Raw genomic sequence first — 27,671 nt, 5'->3', positions numbered from 1 at the left:
TAAAACTATTTCTAAAGTCTCACTCACACCTGCTTGGATGAAGACTGCCACATAGGTCAAATTTTAGGTTTTTATTTTTATAATCTCTCTCTGTGCATATATACATAGAGAAAATCATTTTTAGAAAATGGTGTGTTTCACAAAAATAAATCAAATCCTCCCACCACCCACCTACTCAAAACTTCTGTACTCACTAAAGATCCAATCTCATGAGGTATTTCTCCATAATTTTAAAGATTCATATATGTGTCTGGAGTAACTTTTTGCCAAGTGAATTCTTGGAGTTGATTAATGTCATTTTACCTCTAAACCCCTGCTTCAACAGCATATGTCCCAATGCATTCATTTACAGGAATACTATTCAGTCAAAAGTAAATATTTTCAACTTCATCCAGTATTTATAAATAAATGTTTTTATTTACCTTGGCTGACAATGACATCTTTGTGCCTGTGGAAAAATTCAAAATATTATCATTAATAATATGCAAAATGCTTATCAAGGCAATACCATCCATTTTTACCCATTACTGCATTTGGCAATCTCATCAAATTCTGTGTACAGTGCTACTGTAGCATATGATGCTCAACAGCTAATCTTGATCATTTTAGTGCATTTTTATTCATATATTATTCTATGCAGCTCACTGTACCGTTCAAGTAACTTAGTCTTTGGCCCTGTGGGAAGGGCTTCTAAGAATTAATCTGAAAATTACAAACTTAAAAAAGCTTTTAAAAATAAATTATAGAGGGCATGTTCCTTTTGCACAGAAAATTCCATTTTGAGAACGAGAACTTGTAATAACCAAATGTTTTAAGCTGCCAAATATCCTCAGGCCTGCATGCAAAGCATTTAACACCTGTCAAAATAAGCTGTCAGCACACAACAGCACATTTTTTTCTAGGAATTAACTCTATTGGACACATGGATTAAATGTAAGCAAGTTGCAGTTTCACTTAAACCAGATCTCTGCAGCATTACTGGATGTGCAACATAAAGTCTTCAACAGAGCATAGTTCAGACATCTCTCCTTACCAGAGCCAGAAATGAGTTACTCATAAAAAAACTCAGCAATTTTTTATTTTGTGAAGAGGGAAGAAATACTAATTTCCAGCATCAGACCTACTTTTTAACAGAATAACACTCCTGGATAGGAGAAGGCGCTGCACAAAACACCTTCTTGAATTCATTTGAAATTCAGCAGAAAGGTATGAGTGGCATCCAGTATTTTTAGCTGGATGGAGGTCAAATTTTTGTAACAGTGACAAAGGGTCAAGCACATGCATGAGGAAAGTAATCTCTGGCTGTTGGTGGAATCACCCTTTGCCACACTGCCAAATGAAAAATTTGAAGTGGATTCCCAGTCTTGCCTGAAAACAGCTGAATGATGGGCTGCTGTGGGAACCCTCTTCCTTCTTAGGGCCTTATCAGACTGATTTACAGCCCTGTGCTGCCTTACAGACCTTGCTGCATAAACAAAGTTCATATCCTGGGCTGATAGTGCAAAGCATATGTAAAACATTTCTGTCCTGGGGCCCACACCAGGGGCTGAGTTCTGTTCCCTTGCACAAGACCTCCGTAGCTTCAAGCAGATGAGGCCAACGTTTCTCATTGGGAACCATAAATTAAATACAACAATACGTCTTTGCTCAAGACCAACGAGTTCTTACGGAGATGTGGCACACAATGTGAGTAAGAAATGATTATTAATGTATGTCCTTGTATGCAAACAGTGCCTCGGTTACAAATCTCAGCTTAAGAACAAGGGACACAACAATACAACACCCACACTTCAAGCAGGTGATGGTCTATAATTCATGTTTGAGGCTTTGTTTTTGCCAAATATAGTTAAGATACAACAGCTTCAAGTTATGAACAGACAGCTTTCTCTATCAATAATTAAAACTAATCTTTTCTTCTCCATGCTTTTGTTTGATACCTGACTTTTATTCTCCATTAGAGACTGTAGAAGCGCAACATCTGAGATCTCTCAGAAATAAGCTGAATCACAGAAAAATGAAATAAAATACCTCTATTTTAACCATGTCTGAACCAATATATAAAGTATCAATAAAAGTAATTTTTTTTTACTTTTAGCAAATTTGAAATATGTACTACACTGCAAAAGGTATTTCAGCAGCATAGCAAACACCCTAACAAAAAAAACAAGGCAGAGGGTTTTGTCATTCCAAAATATTATCCAGCAGTGCCATGCTATAATCTAAATTGCCAAAGGGCTTTTAAATTCCAGCAGTGAAAACCAATTACAAAAGGAAAGGAAATACTTGCAAAATATGTAACACATAATCCCCTCACACATAGCACTCCACTGCTCTGCAAAACTCTTCAGGCTAAGCATAAAGCTTTTAATAAATGCCCCGCTATCCACACCCAAGATTAGTTTGTTTTGTTCTTCCCATTCCCAGGGAAGAAGGAATGCACTTGCAGCACTCTTGACTAGGTATTTGACAGTCTTAGATGCAAACTAAGGAGAGCACTACAGACATAATCATAAAAACCTGGCAATAAAGCACTTCAGACCTCTGAAAGGTCTGAAGTGCTTTATTTCAGAATGGGATGGGTTTTCAGGTAGTTCTGCCTTGGACCATTTAAGGGCTATTAGCATGAATATTAAGGAGCAGATCTAGGAATCTGAAGACAACACCTAGCTGGAAGAATCTGCCAGCACACTGGGGGGATATTGGCAAATAGGAGAAGGATCAATCAAAAAATCAACACAACAATTTCAGCAAAATTTCAACAAAGTCAAGAAGAGAAACTGTGTGAATACAAAGTGGGAAACCCAAATGGCAGAGAGTACTGAGGACAAGAGCGGGTCACAACAGGGGCCAACAGTGTGGGGCTACAGTAAAAAGCAAAATCTTGCCCCTGTGCTGACAGGAGCAGGAGTAACTACTCCATGCTATTCACCCCCAGAGGCACTGACTGGAGACCCCAAACCAAGAAAACCTGCTGCTGAGGAAGGTGTGAGAGGAATGGTTGGCTACAGTGCATCACCTGCTGAAGGTGACACTGAAAAAAGATCCCTACCTGTCATCTAGAATGTGCAACCAAGAACCTGCTAAACAGTTAAACTGAGAGACCTATTGAAATCATGAAAGTATATTCCTACTATGGAGGTCTACTTTGGAAACATATCCTATGAGAAATCCAGAAACTGACTACGAGGAAATACATTTGCATTTTCAAATCAGCTTTAATTAGGAAAAGAAGAAAAAGCCAGCTGGAAGTTTCACATCACTGGCATTAAGCCATAAAATGCCATAATTCTGCTAATCCAAATAGGCAATATTAAAACATATTTACACAAGAATTACTTTATAATAATCTTAAAATTCAATGGGCACTTGGAGTACCAAACTGGCAGGTTATGTAAGTACTCACAGTAAAAACAAAGATGCAAAAGGTCCTAGCATATACACCAGTAAGTTCACTAGAATTGTGTGATTTCATAATATTTTGACTCTCAAGTTCTCTTGCTTTTATGTACCAAACCAATACATACTTGTCTGCATTCTTTGCCACTTTTGATATTAACTTAGATGTTGATGCTACTCTCATCAGCTTGTTACGACTCTCATCTGAACTCTCCCAAGCACCATGAGCTTTTTCAACAGTCAAGGATTTCTTTATGCTAGAAGAAACAAAAAAAAGTTTTACAATTACAAGATAATAGCGTAACAATAACTGGAACTCATATGCAAATGAACAGATCAAGCAGCAGGAGACAAAAGCAGAGCTAGATCTTCCTTCAAGCTGCAGCATGAAACAGGGAAAAAAGATTAGTCAAAAAGTTCTAACTGGATGAATGAACACAATTGAGCAAGACAATTGCCACATGTTTTATCCATTCTCTTTCATTTCCAAATGCTCTTACATAAAGACTTGAACAAAATAACTCTATACTTCATTACTACATCACTAACAAATTACAGTAGTGAAAAAAATGAGGCTAAGTATATAAGCCTTAAAGAATAAACTATATTTAAAAAATCAATTAAGTAGATAACAATGTAATTTTTCCCCTGATTAACTGTTCACCAGCTTAAGCACATTGATTTGGAGGCAGAACAGTTCTATCAGATTAAAGTTTCATATAGAAGCTTTGCAGTTAGCACATACTAAATCACATTAATGGCTTTAATCTTCTTGAAACAAATGTCTGCAAACCTCTTGCATGAGTAAGACAAGCTAGGTTGGGCCTGAGACTACAGACAATTAAATCCATGAATGTGGATGTAATTTTTCAGCAATCTTATTGTAGCCAATTTACACTAATGGGAACTTGCAAATTTTGCAGTCACTAGTTCAATAATTTCACATGTGCCTTAATCACAGAATACTCAAATGCTCAATGCTCAAAAAGTAACCTAGCCCAAATTATCCTTCACCCAGCTGACTGAGAGTTTGCATGTCTTGCTAATAGTATCACACTTCATCCTGTCAGAAATGCTTTTTGCAGGAGTTAAGTCCTGAAATGCAACCTTAGAAATGGCAAGCTCCTTCTACAGCACCTCAAGAGGCTCAAAGGTCCTGTGACAAACAAGTTAATCAAATCAAGTTAAACCCTTAGGAGACTGAAAAAGGCATTTATTTTTCCCCACACTGCAAAAGATTAGTAAGCAGGACTTCAGACATCTTTACAGGGAGATACCAGGCAAGAGAACAACAGGCTGCAAGTTCAGCTTCAGACAACTCACAGGTTTGTGCAAGACATGGAGACAGAGCCTTTATGGAGTGTTATAACATGCACCAGTCAAGTGGAAGTTTAAATATTTATAAGAGCTGTGAATTCAAGCGATGCAAGACAACAATCTTGTGAACCAAACGGGTAAATTTCAGAGTAATAAATTTAATTTACATTTTGTTTCAGTCTCTAAGTGCCAGAGTAAAAAAAAAATGTACACCTTCCAAACAGTAAGGTGACAATGAATAAAAAAACCAAAACAAAACAAAAAGAAACCATGCCAAGTGATCTGCATAGCTTTGAAACTCAGAAGCTAGGATCCAAATCTTAAAAGCCATTTTCTTGACTTCAAAATGCAATCTAGTATCTCTAAAATGAACCATTTTCCCCCCCTGTGCCTAATTCCCACAAAAAATTAGTGGGAACTTAAGAGGCAATCCTAAATAAATTTCAGCATTTACTCAAATCAAGTAGTTCTATGATCTGGGTATAAAACCAGAACTTCATTCATGTAAAGAATGAAAGCAAGCCATCCTGCAACCTAGCAGGAGTTAAAAAGGGAAGGGCCATGCATTAAAAAATACACCAACAAAAACAGAACTGCAGTCACTTTATGGAGTCATTTGAGAGTAAAAATTTCTGAACCAAGAGTTGCAATGATTCTAGTATTTAAAAAATCCTGATATAAGAATGTCCATGTGGAAAATACACTCCATAGTTCAGCTATGTCAGACAAAATCTATGAAGTGTATTTGAGAAGAATCAAGTCAGAGTGATCATTAAATATTTTACAATCATGGCTGATTAGAGGTAATCTACTAAATTAGGATTTTAATCTGAGAATAAAAAACCTGTGTAATCTTAAAAATAGATTCAAAGACAAATATGCATGTTTATGTATTTGTTTTGCTGCAATGCATATTGAATGCATCTCCTCTAGCAGAAAAAGTATCAAACCTCAGCTTGATCATGAGATTAGAACTATTTCACATGACTTGTTGTCAAATATGAACTCAGTATCATTACAGTAATTTCTAGTTCTGTACTGTGGTACTGTGAAAACCTTTTAGCTGGAGCAGAACTCTTGCTTTCTGGAGTTTGCCTGTGTGTTTGGAGAGTCTGTGAGGAGGGCTGGGGAGAAGGTGATGCTTGAGTTTGTGCACTTTGATCATTAGAATGAGAGTCCTCTTTTTTTTCTTTTTGTCCTGGAGGTTTTTCCTTCTTTTTTTCTGTACCGCTGTAAAAGAAAGTGTAACATAGGGAGGGAAAAAAGAGAACAAGCAAATAAATTAGCAAGGTGGGAGAAAATGTCCTCTGTGAAAAGATGGGAGAGGCATTTAACAACTTACTATAAACAATCATCAAAAGAATACCTTGATTATTTACTCTACCTTTTCATGTTAACATTTTGCTGAAATAAGGTTTATCCACTAGTTCCAACACTAAAACACAGTCAGGGAGACATGGAAGATAATTTACATATTTCAGCTGTACTAGATTAACTATGATTTTAAAATTAATACAACTTTGATTTGAGTGTATCCTTCATTCACAGGTTCCTCCACAGCATTCAAAGCTGACACAAACTGATGCTCCACAAATCTGCTGGTCCTCAGGACAAAACCATCCTCTGCTTCAGAGCTCACTGACCACCTTGTGCTGCCAGCCAAGGTTCAGCGCAAGTCAAGGCAGGACTGTGACTTGGGCTGTCTCTCATTAGTGTAAGCCCCCCATGAAACTGTATTTGTGGACATCCATGCTGCTATCTTTGAGCTGCCACCAAAGCCCTGGAATGCTGCTGCTGGTCCCTGGGCTTTGGTGGCTGCACCAGAGTTCAAAGGAAACCATCCCTGAAAACTCCTGGCTGATTTGATCTGTAGTTGACTAATATCAGATTGTCTTGACACTTCTTTAATACCTTCAGCCACAACAGCCAAGAACACATCCTTATTTACATAGTGCTGTATTTATTAGTTTAAGACTTGAAACAGATTTAAATACATATCATTACCAAACTTAAATCTATTAAGACCCAAACCAAATGTTTGCTGGGTAAACAGAAAGATTAATTAAAAGGCTCTTCTATGAAGTCACATACTTTGTAATATACTGAATCACACAAACAATACCTGGACCTGAAAGAGAAGACTACTCTCAAGTGCACGGTCTATTTCTTTTTTAAGGTAAAAAAATTAAATCTTACAAGACAGATTTTTCAGTGAATAAATAAAGCAAGATACAAACAACAGCTAAAAATGTAATAGAAAGATTTTTATCTTAGGGTCAAAGTAACCTGCAAAGTAAAAAAGAAAGAGTATCTTTCTGAACATGAGAATCCAATTTTTTTTCCTCACAACAATTTCCCCCCCACCTTGAATTTTTGCATTACCATAATTATTTGTATTCCCAATTACCTTTTCCCAAAACACAAAGAAAACAGTAACGCATCATTCAAAATAAATTAATAAAAAATGGGCATCCAATTTTAACATATAATTCTTAGGAACATTTTTTTTTTTGCTTCTTTTGTTATTTCAGTTAAATTGTATCATCTACCACTGAGACAAAGCCCCCAAGGCTTACAGGAGTTCAACTTTTCCAACTGCTTTCAGAGAAGAGATGCATTGAAAAACAGGTCAAAACATGAATATGAAACCCAGACAAATCTGTAAGGATCACTCAGGATTTCTACTGTAAAACATACCATCTAGTTTAAAATGTCAATATAATCAAAGTGACATTTTCTTTTCAAAAAAAAACAGATTAAAACAAAACAAAGAGCTTTCACATTCCTTGAGGGCGTATATGTGATCAAAGAGAACAAAGCTTGGAGAACTGTGGGGTTTTGATTAATAATTTATAGCCAAAAATCCTTAATTAACTGGTAGGATAGAAATTTATTATTATTTTTTAATCAGAATACTTAGCTTGTATTGCTGGATGCAAAGCACACTACACCTAATCTTTCTGCATTCTGTTGCTAGAAATTCAGTATAGTGAAAAAATTCTCAGAATCTCTTTTCACTGAAGCAAACAGAAATCCTCTCTATTCCTACTATGACAGGTACACACCACTTTTTGTAATGTCCTACTGAACAGTGACACATCAGCAATTCTGCAATTCACCTCTGCACTCCCCCATCAGGCTCAGGTGAATGCCACCTGCTGAGAGCAGCATATAATCTAATTTATCAGCTCGGTCTCATATTTTCTGTGTTCCTACCTAAACTCATCGGATCTGTCTCCTAGACACCACAGATTTGGCATGGGAATGTCTTCACTGAGCTTGTCACTGTGCATTATCCATTTCTTTGCCATGAGGTTCATGCCTTAACTTTTTTGTTGGGCCATGAGAATCATTGGACCACTCTGGTTTCACTCTAGACTGTAGCACAAGGTACATTTGGATTCCAACAAAGTGCTTTTATCTACCACCAGGTTGCAAGAAGGCTTCTTTTGTGACTGGCATTTTCATTTGGAAGGAAATAATGTAGAAATGTGGCAGTCTGAGTACTGAATATCTTTGCTCTGAATTAATTTGGTTTGCTCACTTCTGCTAAAATCTTCAGCTTAATTGTATTATGACTGGCTAGTACAGAGTGGCTCTCCCACTAATACCTCTTCTAGTAGGTCTTGTGTAACTGCTGAAATCAAATCAAAACCAGTGTCTTTTCCTGTGGGTTTCTAAAGGCTAGTTCTGGGAAGCAGTCATTTAATGCATCCAAAAATTCTTTCCAAAACCCAATTTGATGAGTTTCTTCAGTCTACAAGGGAGGAGTTGACAGCTATTACTATCTGTCCTGATTTTTCAGCTTCTCTAATTTCACTTAGTACAGTGTTTCATCCTTTGGACCACAACACACTGGCATCTACTGTGGATGGTGGTCACTCTGAAACATCAAGACTATTGTTATCAGATGCTGCTTTCAGAAGCATGTTTAGTCTTAAGGAAAATGATCAAACAGGTCTCTGACAGTCATTGGCTGGTTTTTGTTTCCAGTCCAAACGACAGGGTTGAAATTTTCTCAACACATCCATGACTTCATCTTTGTTACTGGGTCATCATCTATCTGCTGTTCAGGGAACATTCCTGGGCTCTGATTTTAGTGATTGCTGGTATTTTAGCATGCCATTGCTAAAATGAGATATCCTACCGCTGTGGAGCTACTGAGGCAGGTGATTATATCCATGGTCCCAATGTTCAGGTTCACAGGACAAGATTAAACAGTCCAGGAAATGAAACTGCTCATTTCTAGAAGAAATTCACACACTGAACTTCAACACCAGTTACAGTTTGGACACAAGTAGGCCTTTGGGTATTTTGGCTAGATGTATGGCTGCATACACTTAGAACATGATAAGTCCTAGGCAGGCTACGGGGTCTGTATAGAACCTAAAGATTAATTCTCTGTCAACAGATGACCTTGTCCACCTGCTGCACTAGTTCAAGCTTCAGCCTGAAAAAGGCCTGGATAAGGTGGGGTGAAACATTCCAGTCTCCTTTGGCCTCCCTCCTTTTCAACACTACAAGTGTTAGAAATAAACATAGTTACTCTGCCTTTGTAAGCAGATGGGACTACTACTGACATTTATTATAAAATACTACTATTGACTTTCCCCTTTCTTGAGCTGGTAATTTTACAAAAGGGCAAATTTGTTTCTTGCAAACACCAAACGAATGTAAGTAAAAAAGACATGACAAAGGAACTCCTGGAAACAGAAACTTCCTAAGCCTTTCTGAAACATGTCTTGATGAAGGGAGTTGTGTGTCTTCAGCTGCACTGGAAGCACCAACACCTCCCCTGGATAGTTATTCAGGGGCCCAGGGAGAGCTGCCCTCTGCAAATGAAGGTTTTCTCTTTTGGCCTATCCAGGTCTCCTTTTAAAGACCTTAACTCAGATGAAAGGGATGCCGGCCACTCCACTCTGCTCTTCTTATGTAGTCAAGGGTTGAGCAGCCAATGAATCAAGCAGGTGATTCAGCACAAATGCAAGCTGAACACCACGGGAACTGGACTGGCTCTCATCAAAGTGCCAAGAGCCACAGGGCTAAGATTAATGGAAAAGTGCTAACTAAGAAATACCTTCCTGCAGGAATGTCTTTTGTCCCTGTGCCTGTCGCACCAGCAGATAGAGACATACACTGATCCCTGTCTGATTTATTGTTGAAAAGTAAATGTAAGAATTCAATAAAAAGAAAGTTATGCAATGCTACACAGTGGAGAAGGGCAAAGAGTGGGGCACTACCCTCACTTTCCAAATTCCTAATGGCACTAGAGCTTCTTCTGGTTTGTTAATAGTTTATACTTGCTTGCAGCATTTTTATTCTCTGAAGTATATAATTTCCCTGTCTTGCTGTACAGCACAATATTTACATCCACACTACAAGATAAACCAACTACGGGAGCTACCAGAGTACTCTACGGAGGCCAAGAATTTGTTCACATAACTTACCACAGTTACACATTAGAGTATTCTCTGCCCCGTGGCTACATCTGGCAGCTTGTTCTTCACAACAAACAAGAATAGGTAAAAAACCTACTGCTGAAGAAGCCATGCAATCACTCTCTAACAGACCCATAGAAAAAAGCAGTTAAGCAAACATTTCATTTACTGTGTGAAGCTGAAAGTATTACATGGAGGAAAACCACTACTGTTTAGTTCCTAGCTCATTTAACTTCCAAATTACTCAAGCAATGCAATTTCTTCACATTTGACATCTGATACAGATATTTTTCATAAGGACTAAGTAGCCATATTTTGGGCTAGATTTTCTACCCAAAAATGTAAACCTTTATCTTACACAATTTACTATTGTCTCATAGTCATTTTGCTATTGCCTACTATTTACACTCCACACAATGAAGTCAGTTTTGCCCTTTAATTTCCTTGAGGGAAGGAAGGAGGGGGGGGGGACAAAAAACAACAAAAAAAGCGCATATGAATACCAGAAGGAAAAATTTTCCATTTGTACTGGAAATACATTTTCCTATTCCCTTAGTGAGAATTCATTTTGGACACTACACTCCACAGAAATACGCTCCATTTTTGAATTCTTTTTAGAACTCTTCTGTACACAGCCCAATAACATGGTAAATCTCCAAAGTTTATTTGTGCCTTACTGGACTTCAGGCAGCTCTGCTGAGTGTTGTGCAGAGACAAAACTCAAACTCTTGCTCAGTTTAGTTTTGGGATTTTTTTAATATATAAAAATCTGAATTTTAATAACAATACCTTTTAGCAGCAGATGAAAGTGTTTCTTTTCTGGCAACAGAAACAGATGAACTGTGGCTTGTTTTCCTGTTTCCTGTACTCCCATTAGTTATACATGACATCGAGATAGCTTCTCGGAGGCTTGGCTGACCTAGAAAAAAGCAATATTAAAGATTGTAAGGTTTTATAGCTATATCCAAAGGTCCACATGAACAACAAAAAGCTCTCAGATGTGGACCTGGTATCACACAGCAGCAGCCTGAGCATTCAGGACTAACATCCGATGATACATATCCATGAAACCTTAACCTAAGCAGCTGGAACCAGGAAACCTGGGACACTAAGGCAGGCAAGAATATGCTGTGATAGAGGTCAGTTCCTCTACTGCTATGATGACATGAAAGAATTATTAAGTTAAGGGCTGTGATTCTAAAGATTCAAAAAAAAAAGCCTCAAGATTTTCAGTTTCATTTCAGCTGCCCCTTCCATCTTAAAATACCTTTCAATATATGCCCTATGGTATAGCTATTAAGTTTCTGATACTGCTCACTCTGTAGAACATCTGCCACATCCAGTGAGCATTACAGACTCTCTCCAGGGACAAATCAAGAGCATGTATGCGAAGAAGGCTGTTGTCTGTCAGATGCCCACTTCACTCATTGCAGAAGTTTAAAACTATGCAGTGAATGTGGGAAGGGATTGCAAGGAAGACAAGGGGGATCAAAGGCTCTTCTATTTTCAGAGCTGAACACTAGCCTGGCAATTAACTCCCAGACCTGACTCTTCCACAGAACACCAGTGAAATACAAGGCATTTTACTCAAACCTGCTGTTTCATCCTTACCCACTAACTGCATCTCTCTTTTTGTGTACCTGTTTTATTTCCAAGGTATTACTTGGAGCAGAATTTTGCCCCTTCCTCCTTTAAAGTGCTAGACTTGTACTTTTCCCTTCTGAAGGGAGAAAGATTCCTGAGGTAATTACACATTAAGCATCCAAAAATCAGTGGTCACTTTTGAGGCCCTCTTGTGTCACATGCCCATTTCACAGACAGCAAATTTCTATTGCTTCTCATAAGGTTGTCACTCTAACTTCAGCAATAAACACAATGAACGACTGACAGAAAAATAACAGGTCTGTGTTTGTGGCAGGCCTCAAACAGTGTGAGATAGATAAGGCATGAGGCCCACACATTGAAGATAAAAGCGAGGAGTAAAACAGCAGCTGGGGAGAATGGACAGTTCTGTGCACAGAAGACAAACTCACACAGATGCCTCATTTGAACACTACCAGCCATGTGTCACAGCACAGCTCTTTCAAGCAGGTTGAGAGGCAAATTGATTCTTATTTTAAGCTACCACATTATATACAAGACATACCCATCAAGGGAATATTAGATGTCAGAACTATTTGGATGAATGCAGAAATGGGCTGGCCTACACAAACCAAACAGTGCTTCAAATGCACCAAGCAGCATGTGATCACATCTGAAATTCAGATCAGGAAAGCCAAAAGGAGCATGTGGAATATCTCAGACAGAAATGAGAATAAAAGAAGTCTGAAGAAAGTAAAGACACACTTAAAATCCAAAACCACTTCAAAGATCATTGTTCTTCCTAAATTCTGTATAAGTCAATTTGGTATGATTCCTTCCAAGTGGTACTTTTTACAGGCTGTTTTATTTGCAAGATAAACATTTGGAATATAAAATTTGTTTTAGAATTTGTTTTAATATACTGCATAAAACCTCTGAAGCTCAAGAGATTTTTTAGCCCATGTAATTCAGACTCAAGAACAAAAGCGCACAAAGCGCACAAGCTTAGAAAGCACATTTACTGTAGAAGCCTATAAATTAGCTTCTCTTATTTTCAGTGACAAACTAAGTCATCTTCTTTGTTGAGATGCATAATATCAAGGCCTGTGATTCACTCTTGAACTTTATATGACCTTAACATCTCTGTCTGCCCATTGTAATAGATTAATGTCTCTCCAACCAGCTCTAGCATGGCTTTCCAGAAACATGAATCAGGAGAATCAGCAGTAATTCCCAGCATGCTGGGTAAGGCACTCAGTGGGATGTGTAAAGGACAACAGTGCTACAGACAGCACACAGGAACTTGCTAAGGTGGGGAACACACTCTCAGAGTGCAAGGAGCACACTGCTATCTTTTTTTACTGCCTACATCTAGAATAATTCCCCCTACTAGGTATGGAAAGTGTTAATTCCTGCTTATGTCCAGGGACAAAACTGATTACAAATAAAACACTACATCAGTATATACTCATGACAGGAATATGCACTGCTCCATGCAATGATGAGCACAACAACAATAAAGAAAGGGATCCAGACTGCAGCTTTGGGATTGTTTTCCAGTACGGTGGGTATTGATGGTAGATCGGCAAAGTATTTCTAAATGTCAACACATGATATGCAAAATCACATTTGAGATCAAGATCTTTGAGTTGAAGTAAAAACCATTTTTTGCAAAATGGCTAACAATTAAACATAACCCAGATTAAAAACTGCAGTGACAATTTTTTTTTCAAGTGTCAGAAATATATCAGGCTTTCTTATACTCCAGAACAAAATCAGTGTGCCATACTCAATGTGCAATAAAATGTAAAAAAGCAAAAAAAGCAGCAAAAATCCCATCAACAAAAAAAAATGCCCAAACCCCACTCTCAACACCCATAAGAAACAAGACCTCTTCCAAATTCTCTATATACTGTATGTTAATTAGATAGTCAAAAAGTGATTTTAGAATACCTACTTTTAAAGGGAAGAAAAAGCTTCAATTAATCACCTGCAATTATAAGTAAAGAAAACGCATTCATATTTTAAATCATGAAAAGTAAAGGCGAGTTTTAAGTCCTGTGCCCTTAAAGCTTAATCCCAGACAGTGAAACCTGGCTACTGACAGAGACACACATGGGCGATCTTCCCAACTGGGTCAGAAGTCCATGGAAGCTGACCCACCAGCCCAAACCACACCTCTCTCTTAATGACTTTTAACCAGGGCATCTCTGCAGTCAAAAGATGTCAAAAATTAACAACACTATCACCTTCTCCACTGCAGAGATAATCCTTCAGAGCAGTAAAGTGCTTTTGCTTCAGAGACCTGGAAATAATGAAGTGGCACAGGAGAACACAAATTCCAGATCAATACACTGAAACAACTGAGCTCTTCCAGCACTGGGCTGCACACCTCTGCCAATATCATGTCATTCACCACCTGCTAGCATAAGCAGTCTGAAATATTTCAGACTGAATAGCACTTAGCTTTATCTGCTAGTTTGGAACAAAAGCCAGATGTAAACTGAAAGCAGAATGAAAGGCAGGGTATGGTGACCAGGATTAAAGCCAAATTGTCAGAGATCAAAGTGGTAAAGATGTCTTTTATGGGACAGATTCATCTCTGTTCTGATAATTTTCATAGAATAGTATCTGTAGAGTTCAAAAGAAACATTTTATTAACATCTGTCAAGTATACAAATGTGTGAATGAAAGACAAGTAGGATTAGAAAGAACAGACCACAATAAACCAAAAATCTATTTCCAATTCTTTATCAGCCTTGATTAGCTAACTGGGGAAAAAATGAAGCCAAGCTGAGAGTGGTAAGTTTGAAAATGTGTGTCCTGTGATAACATGATAGCTCTTTCCTCCAAACATACTTACAAGGTGCTGGAGCTGAGAATCAATTAGTAATTCACTTCTCTTCCCAAACCCAAAACTTAGGATATTTTATACTAAAATGTAGTTGATTCTGTTATCAAATATATGTGCTGAAACAATTTCCTCAATATCTTTGTATTTGCTAATATTCTGACAGGGAAACTGCCTTTCTTACAAGGAAAAATCAAACACTTGTTCCAATTCTTCAGGTAATTTCAATTCAAAGTAAGTAGCTGCAGCTACATTTAAGTTACTTCTCTGGGCATTAATTCAAGTGGATTTAAAAGAAAAAGCTCAAGAAATGACACCTTACAAAAAAAAAAATTTTTTTTTGAAGGAAGATTTTTCTTTTTTTTCTCCATTAAGGCATACATTATCAAATCCTTCAACAATCTTAAACTATTTGACTTTCAGCAAAACGTGATAAAGACTTCTAGATTATAAATACATTAACATGCCATGGGGTTTCCTACCTGGAAGGACAGAAAACCAATTTAGTACTCTTACTAAACAAGTGTACAGTGTGTGTAAATCTCCAGAGACCCCACAGAATGAGCTGTGGAAAACCAGACAGAAATAGTTATAAGTATAGCAGAACATAAGATTTTATCTGCACTTCCTTCCTAATAGAACAGTATCAAAATCAATAGAAATTATGACAAATCCTAGACTTGGTTCAAAGTGTTACAATGAATTGTATAAAAGCAGCTAATTCTAGTCATGGCTCTGCTTTCAAAGGATGTCAAGTCCCTCAGCCCATGGAAGATGCTGGCAAAGAAACAGCCTGGGAGCCCCAAAACTCTTTTCAAAGAGAGTACTGAATTCTGAAGGGTAGGGAAATATTTTCTTTAGCATTTTGTTTTATTCAACTACTTCACTTACATACAAAGAGTCAAATTTGGATTAAAACTTCTTAGGAAAAAGTGTCCTTCTATCACATGAAGAGAAGTCAGAGTGAGACATTAGGTCTCAAATAAGGAACAGAACAAGTCAGGATCAATAGTTCAGTTCTCTAACTATGGGTTTGCTTCTTCTTGCTTAATAATCAAATTTTAAGACAACTAAGTTTCAAAAAACTTTATTACAGTAATTACAACTAGCTGAAAAAATAAACATTCCTTTTATATTTTTTAAATGGAAGCCCAATTTTGCAGATTTCAACAGACAGCTATTAAACATACATTATTTGTCATTTCCTATTAAAAGGAAAAGAACTATCCAAATAGAGGCATGTAAATAATAAGCAACAGTTTGAGAGTGCATAGCTAATGCATAAACAACTTGAGCTCCAAGAGCATCTCTCCTAGTAGGTAGATAAACTGACTGAGATGCTAAGAGTAATTAAATATTTATTTTTAGATTTTTATCAATAGTGACTTAACCCATATATTTCCAACTTTAAATGATCCTCATAGGGATATAAAACTAATTTTTCAGGTGTTAGGGGAGGCACCTCTCTGTTCTTTGGTTAGGCATTTAAAAACATGCTACAGGAAACTGAAAGACTTGTTTGGCCAATTGTTTATTCAAATCACACAGCCCTTTTCCTTCTCCCCTCTATCTTATTTTGCTATACTTTCCCAGAGGCACCATCTCCATGCTCAACCAATTGCCAATTGGTTGGCAAGCCAAGGAAATAAAATTTTAACTATGGTAATTTGAAACAATTTGATAGACTCTGGAAAACAAGTGATGAAAAAGCCACTCAAGTGTTATAAATAAGGAGTTTTCATTTGAAAAACTTAGTGACAGCACTGAACTCTTCCAACATTACAATTCTTAGTTTGAGAAGCATCATGGAGAACAGTAGAGTACCACTCAAGGAAATTTGCTCACACTGTTCTAAAAGAAGTATACAGATGCACAAAACATACCCAAAACTGTAAGAAGCATATGGAAAAAGAATAAGGATACTTATCACCACAACTGAAAATATCCCTCTACAATGAACAAGATTATTAGGTTACAGAACTTTAAAAAAACCCATTGAACTTTGTTCTTCACTTCTCCATCCTAACCTTGGTTTAGCTGGTTAGTAACCCTTAGTTCATTACAGCCCTCTAGATCCAAATTTTTTAAATAAAGAAAAATATATGAAAAACACCAGAAAGGTAAGTGTAACAAAAGAAAATAAAATATTCAGTAAGTCAGAGCAGAAGATAGGAAAAAATTGTAAGAAATGCAGAAAGAACAGATGGCACTAAAGCCAATCCCTGGGAAATGCATTAAGACCTCAAGAGTATCATTATTTGTTATGTGAGCATGCAGCCTGCAGACTTCAATAGGACTATTCCCATGAGTAAAATGACCCACACACAAGCTTGCCAGGCTAGTTTTAATATTGTGGATAAGAACCTATATCCTATCACTACCATAAAGCATTTTCCTATGTATACTTTAATTTCTGTTTCTTTAACATTTACTGATTAGACAACATAAACATGTAATGAGTTATTAGAACAACTCTGCTTATTGAATAGTGTAAAGACAAAGAAAAACCCCCTCAAATCTGTCCTATGCTTTCATTAATGAAGCTTGCTGAACACTTGAAAAGCAATTTTTGTTAACATAAAACCAAATTACTTAATGAAATTAAGCCATTATTGAGATAAGGTGAAAATTACATCTGAAGTACTCTGCTTACAGGAGTGCAATGAGATACATATACTATTTCATACAAGAGAAGGGAGCAGGAAAAGAAGGAAAACTCAATGGGCTCCCCTTATAAAAGCCCACTGCACAAAGGAAAGAAAAAAATAAGCAAAAAACCCCATATCAACTGCATTTCCAGTACATACCTGATTTTCCAGGTCCCCAAGACCACTGCTTTAAGTAAAATAAAATGCTTCTCAGTTTGCCACTTTTCACTGTCATGCAAACTTTTCACTCTCTGCAAACTGCCATTCACTATTCCAATTTCACTTTGTGAGCTAAATTTGCATATGAGTTATTTAATATCAATTCCTGTCCAAGCAATAAGAAATATTCCTCCAAAGGTTTAACCTTTGTCAAGTCTCCTCATTACTTCTGAGTCCAGAAAAAGGACATGAACTCTTTGTTTCTCTACAGGCAGACATCAGATGTACTTTTTCAGGCTCATATTCCAGTGAAATGATTAGTCTGAGATATTTCACTAGTGCCATAGTGTGCCACAAACTTGTCTGCACACCCAGAGCCTGAGGGATGAATTCTCCTGTTACACACATTTTGACACCCTGGAAGATTTTAATACGTTTACCAGGCACCAGCTGGGAGCCAATCTATCTTGCTGGCAGCCACAAGTACCAGACTGCTTTATGCTTTCCTTTTCTTCAGTGTCCAGGTAATCTTTGTTTTTGGAACTTTTTGTGAATGCTAACAGCATCAATCATGCATCAACAGCAGAGGCATGTGGCAACAGAGTGCAGAGCTGCCAAATGCAAATAATTTCCCACCAAAGAAATTCTTCTTACCAAGCCATCTATTTATAAAGAAAAGAAAGAGAGAAAGAAAATAAATGAAACCCATAAACTCACCCCCACACTATGATCCTAAGAAGCCCCATTGCTGCTGGGGACAGGGTCCCTTACCAAGCCTTTTCTCATTTCTAACCCTCAACACTATCTTTGGACCTGGTAATTTCTCCTTTGTGTAGTTATTCTTAGCTCCATGCAGAGATGGAGAAGCATTATCACAATCTTTTTATATTGAAAAGATTTACTCAATTTAGAATAACTTTGCATTGGGAAGTTATGCGCAAACACTCCCAGCCTGCTTTTCACTGTGAAATACAGACAAGTGCTAATCCTGCTGCAATCCCTACTAGAGGTGTTTTCCTTAAACAGTCTCTCCACTGCATGCTTTACTAGGAGACACTAAGGTGCCTAAAAAATTTTCCCCTTTATCTTATCTTCTACAGTTCACAAATCCCTGAATGAAGAGCCTTTTATTTCTGAGACAGAGCTTTACACATAAGATCCTAGGTAACAGCCTCCTGACTGAGAGCCCATGAGTTAGAAATAAAAATCTATGAAAAAACGACACGAATTTTTTCACTGGAGACTGGACTAAGCTCAAAATATGCATGTGACAAAAATGTAGGGGAAAAAAGAAAAACAAAGATTGAAAGGATAATGCAAAAAACTTTAACTTCAGCTACTGTGTCAATCTGTCAATCTAAAATAAAGGAAATTAGGAACAGAATTAGATCACCAGATGTTCCATGCAGACAAATCCGACAAAGGATGAAGAGATCACTTTTTTCACCAAGTCGAGCCATCAACTTCAGAATAAGAAAAATCAGTGAAAAATGATCAGGATGGATTTGTCCCTTTCAGTGTGATTCACTGTCTGCTCACAACACTTATTTTTAGCCTATAAAAAATGTATTTTCAAAGACACTGCCAAGGTGGCAACAAGTAAAAAAATGGAGAGGTTTTAAAAAACTCATTTCAGCAATAAGTAGAAGAGCCACCCTTCAAACTAGGTTAGTAATCACCTTGTATTGAAACTCCTTTGTTTGATGGAAAGACTCAGGATGGTGTTTTCTGGTACTATTATTCTTGTTGAGTTCAGTTTGTTTTAAAAATATTTACCTCACTGTGTTGCCATACTTCAGATTAAACACATCTCTCCCCATGTATTCAGAAGGACATACACACAGCTATTCTCTTTACTCATTATTTATGTCAGTATGTATTTAAGGGCTGCTGCAGAGAAAAGTATCTCTGTGATTGAAAGCCTCAGCATTTATTTTGAAAGACAATTTACCTATAATATTTTACATCAAAGTGCAATTATTGTAATGCAGAAATTCAGATTCTTGACAGGATCACAAACACCAAAATGAGTTTTGGAGGAATACAGTTACCGTTGCAGCAATCATGACTTGACTAGTAAGATTCTGTTATATGCATGCATAAAACTTTAAAGAAAACCTAACAATAACTTCTTTGAGTATTATTTTTTAATGGCAATTCAGATCATCTTCTAATCCTACTTATTCAAAGAAATTACACATTTATCTCTGTTAAAACATTTCAAGAGTTTTTTGGCCATTGAAAAAATTTAAAATACAGACATAAAAAGTAGAACCTAGGGTATTGCAAAAAGCAATGCATGAACTTGTTTTAATCCCAAGTTTATGCTTCAAGTCTAATTTTAGTCTCTTAAAATTCCAGTCTCTGTATGTAAGCATTTTCTTCTGTGAATTCTATATACAGCTGATTTCATGATTAACAGTGAGGTTAATGTGTTGTCTGGTTATATTGTGTAATTGAACACAATGGGAACACATCCATCACCAATTAAATACAGTGACAATTAGTCATAATTCATTTAAGTCCAATGAATTAGATCATACATGGACCTATCTGTCCCTGTTCCCATCTCTTTCTTCACAGTTCCATGCTGCTGCCATTCATTTGTAGAGATATAATACAACCAAACTGAAGACATTCCACCCTTCCTCTGCTCTGCCTCCCCCAAATAATTAGTTTATTTCTCACCAAACAAATGGACCTAGAGAATTGAGTGTGGTCCCAAGACCCCCAGAAAGGAGACAGCCCCAAGGCATTTTGCAGAACACAGAAGACTGCCTTGCCTGTACACAAAGTTTGCTGGGTGTTAGACAGCTCCAAGCCAAAGGTTTTTAGCCATATTTGTGCACATCCCAGCTCCTCTGCATTTAAATAGGAAGAATAAAGCACTATGGTGCACAGTTTTTCACATGGACATTTTCTTCTAATGGATAGCAGACAGCAGAGTGATTTAGTAAAAATATCTACTAAAGCTATATTTAAAAGGAGTTGAAAAAGAAGCTTCAATCTTGATGAGACCAGACATGTACATTGGGCAGATAAAAGCTGCATTTATAAGCAGAGATGACAACAGTCCACCATTTAGCAAGCAAGAGAGAATGGCAGAATTCAGTGCCCAAGCCAATTAAGCATCATGACTTCCTTCCATCTGGCAGAGAGACTGCAAAAACACTTAATTAAGGAATTTGATCCCTCTGTCACATCTCAAATAATTCAAACTTTCAGCATTTTCAGCCTATATGAAGCGGTCACCCAAACAAGCACAGGCTACATTGTATCATTTCAGTGTTATATTGGCACTGGTGTAATTAGTGCACTGCAGGACTCACACAGGACTCACATCCCAGAGATCTCTATGCTGCATGGTATGATGTGGTTACATGCAATTATGGTGAATTAAAACTGTGATTTATTCGAAACATGATCTAATCTTTTATATAACCAGAGACCTGATACATGCCAGAAACATACACAGACATAATTATCTTCAAATACACAACTTTAAGTTGGAGTAAGTTCAAAACTTGATTCAAACACTTCTCCAGAATACAAAATTAAATGTCCATGGGGGATGGGGGTGAAGCATATAAAAATTAGTGCAAAAAGTATCTAGTTTCTTTACTTTTAAACAATCCTACATATATCAGTGCTACAATATAAAAGTTACTAGTGACTAACAAAAGAGATATTGCTGCTACATGGTCATTTCTTACATGAGATCTACTGGTGGTAAGTTATCTCTGTACTGGAACAAAAAATAACTACTTCCAGAAAGTCTTCTTATTTGATGGCAATGTATTTTGGCTTTTGTTGTGGTAATCATTTAGGAGCAAGAGAAAATGTAGTCTCTAGTATGCCCTTTCAGGTGAGTAATTTCCAGGCAAAGTCAAAGCTGAGACTCAAAACTGTCCATAAGCCCCAGAACCTCTGGTGGCAGGTTAATGTTCCACCATTGAAATTAAAACAGGAACCTTTTAGCAAGAAATAAGGAAAATTTTCAGGGGTATCAAGAACATAAAAATGTTACCAAGCATATTTTAGGTATCTCTTGGCTGTATATATTTAAGCCACTATTATAAACCTAACCCCACTAGCTCAAAATAGATTGGCCTTCCCAAATGAGACAGAAAAGGGAAAAAACAAGTGACCAATGGAGAACATTCTGAAATGATAACACAGCCTGACTCTAGGAAGAGTTTACCAAATTTGGGCTTACCTTTGCTTGGGGCTGACTTTCTCACAGAAGCTACATGGTCTTCAGAGATAGCAAGACGCCTCAGCACATCAGCCAAGGCTGCTTTTAGCACGGTGATTTCATCCTCTTGTTGCTGCACTCTCAGCTCCAGGGCGGAAAGACGGTCCTGGACATCGGAGGTGCTGGCAGCCGAGATGCTGTCATCTGTGCAGGGGAAAAGCAGAGCAGAAAGAGGCACTGAAATGCTTTGTTCTGAATTAAAAGCCACAGAAAGAGGCATGTACAACACCAGTATGTCTGTCCCATCATTCTGAAATACTAAAGACATTCCAACAAATAAGTTCAGGCAAATAAGGAACGGATATTATGGCAAACATCTAATTAGTGCTTCAAGACAGAAATCATTACTAATCATTAGCTAAGACAGAAGGCTTAAAGAGTGTGGACCTACTAAAACCACAAGAGAGAATGTGCTTCCCGTGAAAAATATCCTTACAAGCAGAAGGAAGACTAAAATTAACCTTATTTAAACAAGCAACTAAATTAACCAAAAAGGTATAAAATTCTGCAACATATTCTTGTGGAACTGTTGAAGAATTTTAACTATGACTCTTAATATTAAAGCAAGTTTCAAAGTTAAAAAAAATAAATCCACAGTTGAACATACAAGTACTGTTAACAATGACCTAATTGCATCAAGTGGCAATCTCAATTTCTAGATCAGACTTCTTAATTTCAATTCCTCCTCTTGAACTTTTTTCACATCACTACCCTGGATGTGCCAAAAAACATACAAACTTATAACACTTGGCCTGAAGCGAAGAGAAAATAAATGCACTACAAAAAGGTTCCAAAAATCTGTTTGGCCACACAGAGATAGATTAGCATTGAAGGCCTAAGCCAGCCAAATCTATTCTTCAGTGGTAAAAAGGAAATTACAGCTTCTGCTTACTCTTTGCCTTTGACAGTTCTTTGCATTATTTCTGCCAAGCCAAAATAACACATAACAGATTTCTGTATTTGGCTGGTCTAATAAATCATAATCACTTAAAAAAAAAAAATCTGTAAAAGAGTATGTTACTCAGTCACAAGGTACTGAATTCCTTACCCAGCCTGTTTAAGGCTTCCTAAAAACTCAGTAAGGAACTTCTAATATAGCTTAACAAAAATTCACTTGTCTTATATAATTCACTCAAGTTCATATTCTACAAAATAAACACGGCAAATTTAAATGTAAAGGTAAATAGCTGGTATTATTACTGTGATTCTATTCAATCTAAAGTTTAATTTTCACTAATCTTAGGAAGACATATCAAGGAGAAAAAATTTAATATAAGCCACAATCCTAATATACTTTGATTTTGCCTAAAAAAAAGCCTTCATCTTTGAAATAGTTGGGTTGGGATACTTTCAAAATACATGTAAACAAAAGAAATATGAGCCAAATTCCTCCAATGAATTCACTACAGAAGAGATTAAGGAGTTTAATGCCAACTTCCACTCAGTTAAAACATGATACTCACTACTGAATGACCAAGAATTTAACCAACCAAAATAAAGCATCATAATTAATACTTTCACAATACAAACAGAAATCCTACAATTAATTAGTAAAAAAACCCTAAAAACCCTTTAGTAATTGTGGTGGGCACTGGCATTGTGCCAGTGTTAAACCATGACAGTAATGAAATGTATCCAAGATTATTCTTGAACTGAAAGGAACACTTAAGGTTACAATAATAAGCCAGCCCCTAAATGACAGTTTTGCATTTTGTTTTAGTTCACTGTTTGGTTAATGCAAAAGCAGCACATGTTTAGTACTATATTCATTCTGGCTGACAAAAAGAACAGGGGAATTAATTAATTAATAAGATACATAATCAAATCAAGACCCAGAGACAACAGATTAGGACTCAACAAAAGGACCTTTAATCCCACCATCCATAACTGTACCTCCCTATACACAGAAAATTGATTTTAGTAACTCCACAGCCCAGCACATACAATGCTCTCCCAGCAGGACTTTACAAACCCAGACCTGTGACACCTACCACAGGTTGGGAAGGACTATGTAAGATTCTTTTATTAGAATCTTCATGTTCAAAACATAAATCCCCATCTGTTCTAAGGAGCTGGGAAAAGTTCCTATATGCATACACACCTATGTGGCATACAAAAAGGAACCAAGGTAAATGTACATTAATCCATGAAGAGAAGCTTTTACTTCAGGAAAGCAAATGGACTTAAAATACCATATAATTCATATTTCTACTATCTTGCAAGTATTAGCTGCAGTGAACCAGACAGAATAAACACTCCAGAGAACAATTATTTTCAAAATATTATAAACATTTTAACGTCTCTTACACTGAGTAGCAGTCCAAACAGAAAAAAGCAGTTTGACATTTCCTTAAAAAAAGAGGAGGTGGGGGGGAAAAGGGGGGAAACTCCTCCCTTTTTTTTTTTTTTTTGCTTTTTTTGTTGTCCAATGTCTTCAGTTAATAGATATTATCCATTATAATGGATAAATTATGGATACATTCCCAGGCTGCACAAATATGCAGCAGATCACTATAAAACACTTGTAAAAGGAATAAGTAGCAATGTCAGATCATCATTTTAGAAGCCAAATATCACTGTGCTCCCTGTGTAGAGTCCAAACAAGAGTAATTACCAAACCAGGAAAGGCTCCACTGCTGATCAGTCTCTCTGATGAGCACAGAAGCAAATGCTCTGCACATCCCTGGACATCTTTATTTCCCATGAACTACTAACATTGACCAGACTGTTGCTGTTGAACCCCAGCGCCCCAAAATTGGGGTGCTGCAGCCACATTAGCTGGCTGCTGCAGCTCCCAAAGGCACAGTCATGTCACTAATTACAACTTGGAAGAACAACTGTTCTGTGAGGGTGAGCTGCAATGCTCTGACCTCCTCAACACCTCTGATGAGACAGCAGAGGAGCTGACCAATGCTCTCCTTGGGGAGATCAAGCCTTGGCACAGCACAGACAGGCAGAAGGGCCCTCAAACTCAACTTCAACCCAACAGCTTGTCAGAGTGTGACAGTGTTCACAGGGGTTCTTGGATGAGGGAAGAGATGAGAATGTTGACTACATGTTCAGAAGGCTTGATTTATTATTTTATGACATATATATATTACAATATAACTATACTAAAAAGAAATAGAAGGAAAGCTTTCCTCAGAAGGCTGGCTAAGAATAGAATAGAAAAGAATGATAACAAAAGCCAGGTGTCTCGGACTCTGTCCGAGATAGCTCGGCCTTGATTGGCCATTCATTATAAACATCCAAGATGGGCCAATCACAGATGGACCTGTTGCATTCCACAGCAGCAGATAACCATTGTTTACATCTTGTTTCTGAGGCCTCAGCTTCTCAGAAGGGAAAAAATCCTAAAGAAAAGGATTTTCACAAAAGATGTCTGCGACAGTCAGAGGGCACAACTAGGGAAATGGGGCACAGCAGAAGGCCAAGAAGGTTGAGCCACCCAGCTGATTCCAAACCAGGCAAAGCAATGTGCCCTGTTGTACAATGGGAGGCTCCAAACCACCAGTGGCTGCTTTGCATTGCAGAGAGGGCATAGGAGACACAGGAGACACTGGAAGAAGCTGGAGGGCAAGGATATCATTAGGAAATCAAGACTAATTTGGTTGATCAAAGCATACAGTAGCACACTTGGAAGACATTTCATTGTTCTTTATCATTCTACAGAAGTAGCATCTGTTTCAAGTGATGACAACCATATATTACCCTGGCAACTATTAGAGAATTAAAACTAATAATTCCCAACCCAAATATCTCACCCATTGCAGCAAATATTCAACTGAATTCCAAATGCCCTTCTTGGCAGTGTGTTGAAAAGTAACTCAGCAGGGATTATCTTAAAAGAAGATGCCCTAAAAGTAAACAAAGCTGGAATCCATGAGATCATTCTGACAAATCTGCACAATTACACCTTTTCTTCACAGAAGTTTTCAAAATATCTTCCAGATTATTCTTTCATTTAAAACATTCTTTCATTTAAAACATTTTATAATCTAAAGAACTACTTCAAAAGAAGTTCAAGCGAAAAAAAAAACCCTTCCTTCAAAGACATGCCCCCCTCCTTCAGAGAGGAAACAGCTCTTATGCAAGAACAAAGTCAGTCAATGGGAAGCAAAATTCCATCTCCTCCCTTCCTCTTCTCCCACTACTGAACATCTGTCCTCTCCCTTGTGCTGACATAGACATGCATCTGTCCAGGCCTTCCATAAGCTGCTCTTCTTTTATTAAACCAGAGGGAAATTTATTTTAAAAGGGAAACCAGTTAGGCAAATAGAGCAATTTGTAAGTGCATCAACTATTGATTAATTAATTTGATTCATTTTAAAAATACCTTTTTAGTTATCTGGTTATTTTTATTGTAACCAAGCAGCACCATTTCTGATGTGCTGGTCATGTTTTCTAAGCTGTTGAGGACTTATGCCTTTAAGGGACATGCTGGGAACAAGATCCAGTGTGGACAAAAAGTACCATCCACAGTGCTTGCTGGTAGTAGTGAGGAGACATCCACATAGATGTGAATCCAAGGTATTTCAGTCTTAAAAACTGGTTTAAGGTGAGAGTACTGGCACTCAAATGATAGCAAAAACATTCCAGGTCTAACCATACAGTACTACAACTTTCAAAACAAGATGTTCTGTTATTTTTCATAGTTCATCAGTCTGATTTTTTATTTTTAGCTATTTATCAATTCTTCCCTTGCTTTTGGAATAAGAAGGGATATCCATGGGATGCTTGTATTTGGTACTGATGAGACACAGGGACGACTCTAGAAATGAGGGTTCATTTCTCACAGCACTGAACAGACAGGTGACTCTGTGTGGGACTCCTCACAGCCACAGGCACCAAACCCCTCCCAGCAGATCAAACAAGGCAGCAATTCAAACTGCCCCTCAGCCTGGGCCAGGAGCTCCAAAACGAGTATCCAGGACACAGTCATGGTACTTCACAAACCTTCCACACCACATATCACTCCTCACATTTCATCTAGCAGGCATGTGAGGGTACCAGCATTTGAACAGCATCACCCTTCATCATTTGCTGCCTAGCAGAATGTTGAACTGGCTATATTGGAAAAAAAAAAAAAAAAATCTTACTACTGAACCATCTATTCTGGGCCCCCTCAACAAATCCAGAGCATCCATTATCACTCTGAGTCAATTCCTCCCAGCTTTGACTAAATCTAAGTAAGGAATTCATTTTAGACGTAAGCAGCATTTCAGAAAAACAAATTCTACAAACTCCAGCCCATGGAAATTTCAACCACGGGGTGGAAAATCCTATGTTTTATCCAATAAAGCCACATAAACCACAGGTAATTTTAAACCCCTGGCTGTTAAGGCACCCACAGCATTTTCTGTATTTTCCCCAGAGTGGTAAGAGCCTTTTATTAGGGAAAAGGAACAGAAATTACTGGGACTGGTATAAAGATCTGGCTGACAATTTCAGGAGATAACTGTCCCCAAGGAACCTTTTCTCATGAGAACCATGATCTGCTCACATGTGAGGGAAAGTATGTATTGGTATAACTTCCAATTTTTGTTCTAAAGAGCACTGAAAAATTTGACTCTGGATGAGGCTTATATTTCCAGAGAGATACCAGACAAATTTATTTTTCCTATACATTATGAGAAAGAAAACTCTCTGCAGTTTTCTGCAGATCATCTGTCTTAAGAGTAGCTTATAAAAGGTGCAAAGATCAAGAATTATGTTCCATATCTGTAATTCAGGATTTTCAACAACGAAAAAAAAAGTAGAATTAAGGCTCTGTACTTTTGCTCACAGTATCTCCTCCAAATGCCAGCACATGCACAAATTATCTCAGTTTTGTAAAGGATGTGAGTAATGGAAAGAATCCAAGAATAGTAATTACAGCACACAACGTGATCACAGAGGATTCAAAGAGCTCCCCCACAACCCAAATGATACTGCATTATCCTGGAACCTAGAGCTTATGGCATGGAAGTGGAGTGGGAAGTTCTCCCCAGCTCTCCCTTCCTGCAAGTGCAAGACTCTGGCCTTTT

General features: G+C 37.4%; 1 protein-coding gene across 4 annotated transcripts in view; it reads right to left on the bottom strand.

Moving 5' to 3' along the window:
* EML4 (EMAP like 4) overlaps positions 1-27,671 on the bottom strand; it is a 147,776-nt gene that overhangs the window by 46,930 nt on the left and 73,175 nt on the right. For 3 of the 4 annotated variants that reach the window (XM_071427110.1, XM_071427093.1, XM_071427100.1), the window contains exons 2-6: positions 21,607-21,789; positions 10,941-11,070; positions 5,770-5,943; positions 3,525-3,653; positions 423-448 (exon numbers count right to left, since the gene is read on the bottom strand). In XM_071427110.1, coding sequence (XP_071283211.1) covers positions 423-448; positions 3,525-3,653; positions 5,770-5,943; positions 10,941-11,070; positions 21,607-21,789 — 642 coding nt within the window. The remainder of the gene's footprint in view (positions 1-422; positions 449-3,524; positions 3,654-5,769; positions 5,944-10,940; positions 11,071-21,606; positions 21,790-27,671) is intronic. The other variant, XM_071427118.1, reaches the window with a different exon arrangement.

The sequence above is a fragment of the Agelaius tricolor genome, unplaced genomic scaffold, assembly GCF_023055355.1.
Source record: "Agelaius tricolor isolate 1412-34295 unplaced genomic scaffold, bAgeTri1.0.p SCAF_1, whole genome shotgun sequence".
NCBI classification, from domain to species: domain Eukaryota; kingdom Metazoa; phylum Chordata; class Aves; order Passeriformes; family Icteridae; genus Agelaius; species Agelaius tricolor.
Note: the sequence above shows the minus strand (reverse complement) of the source record. Positions and strands in the feature narration are given on the sequence as shown.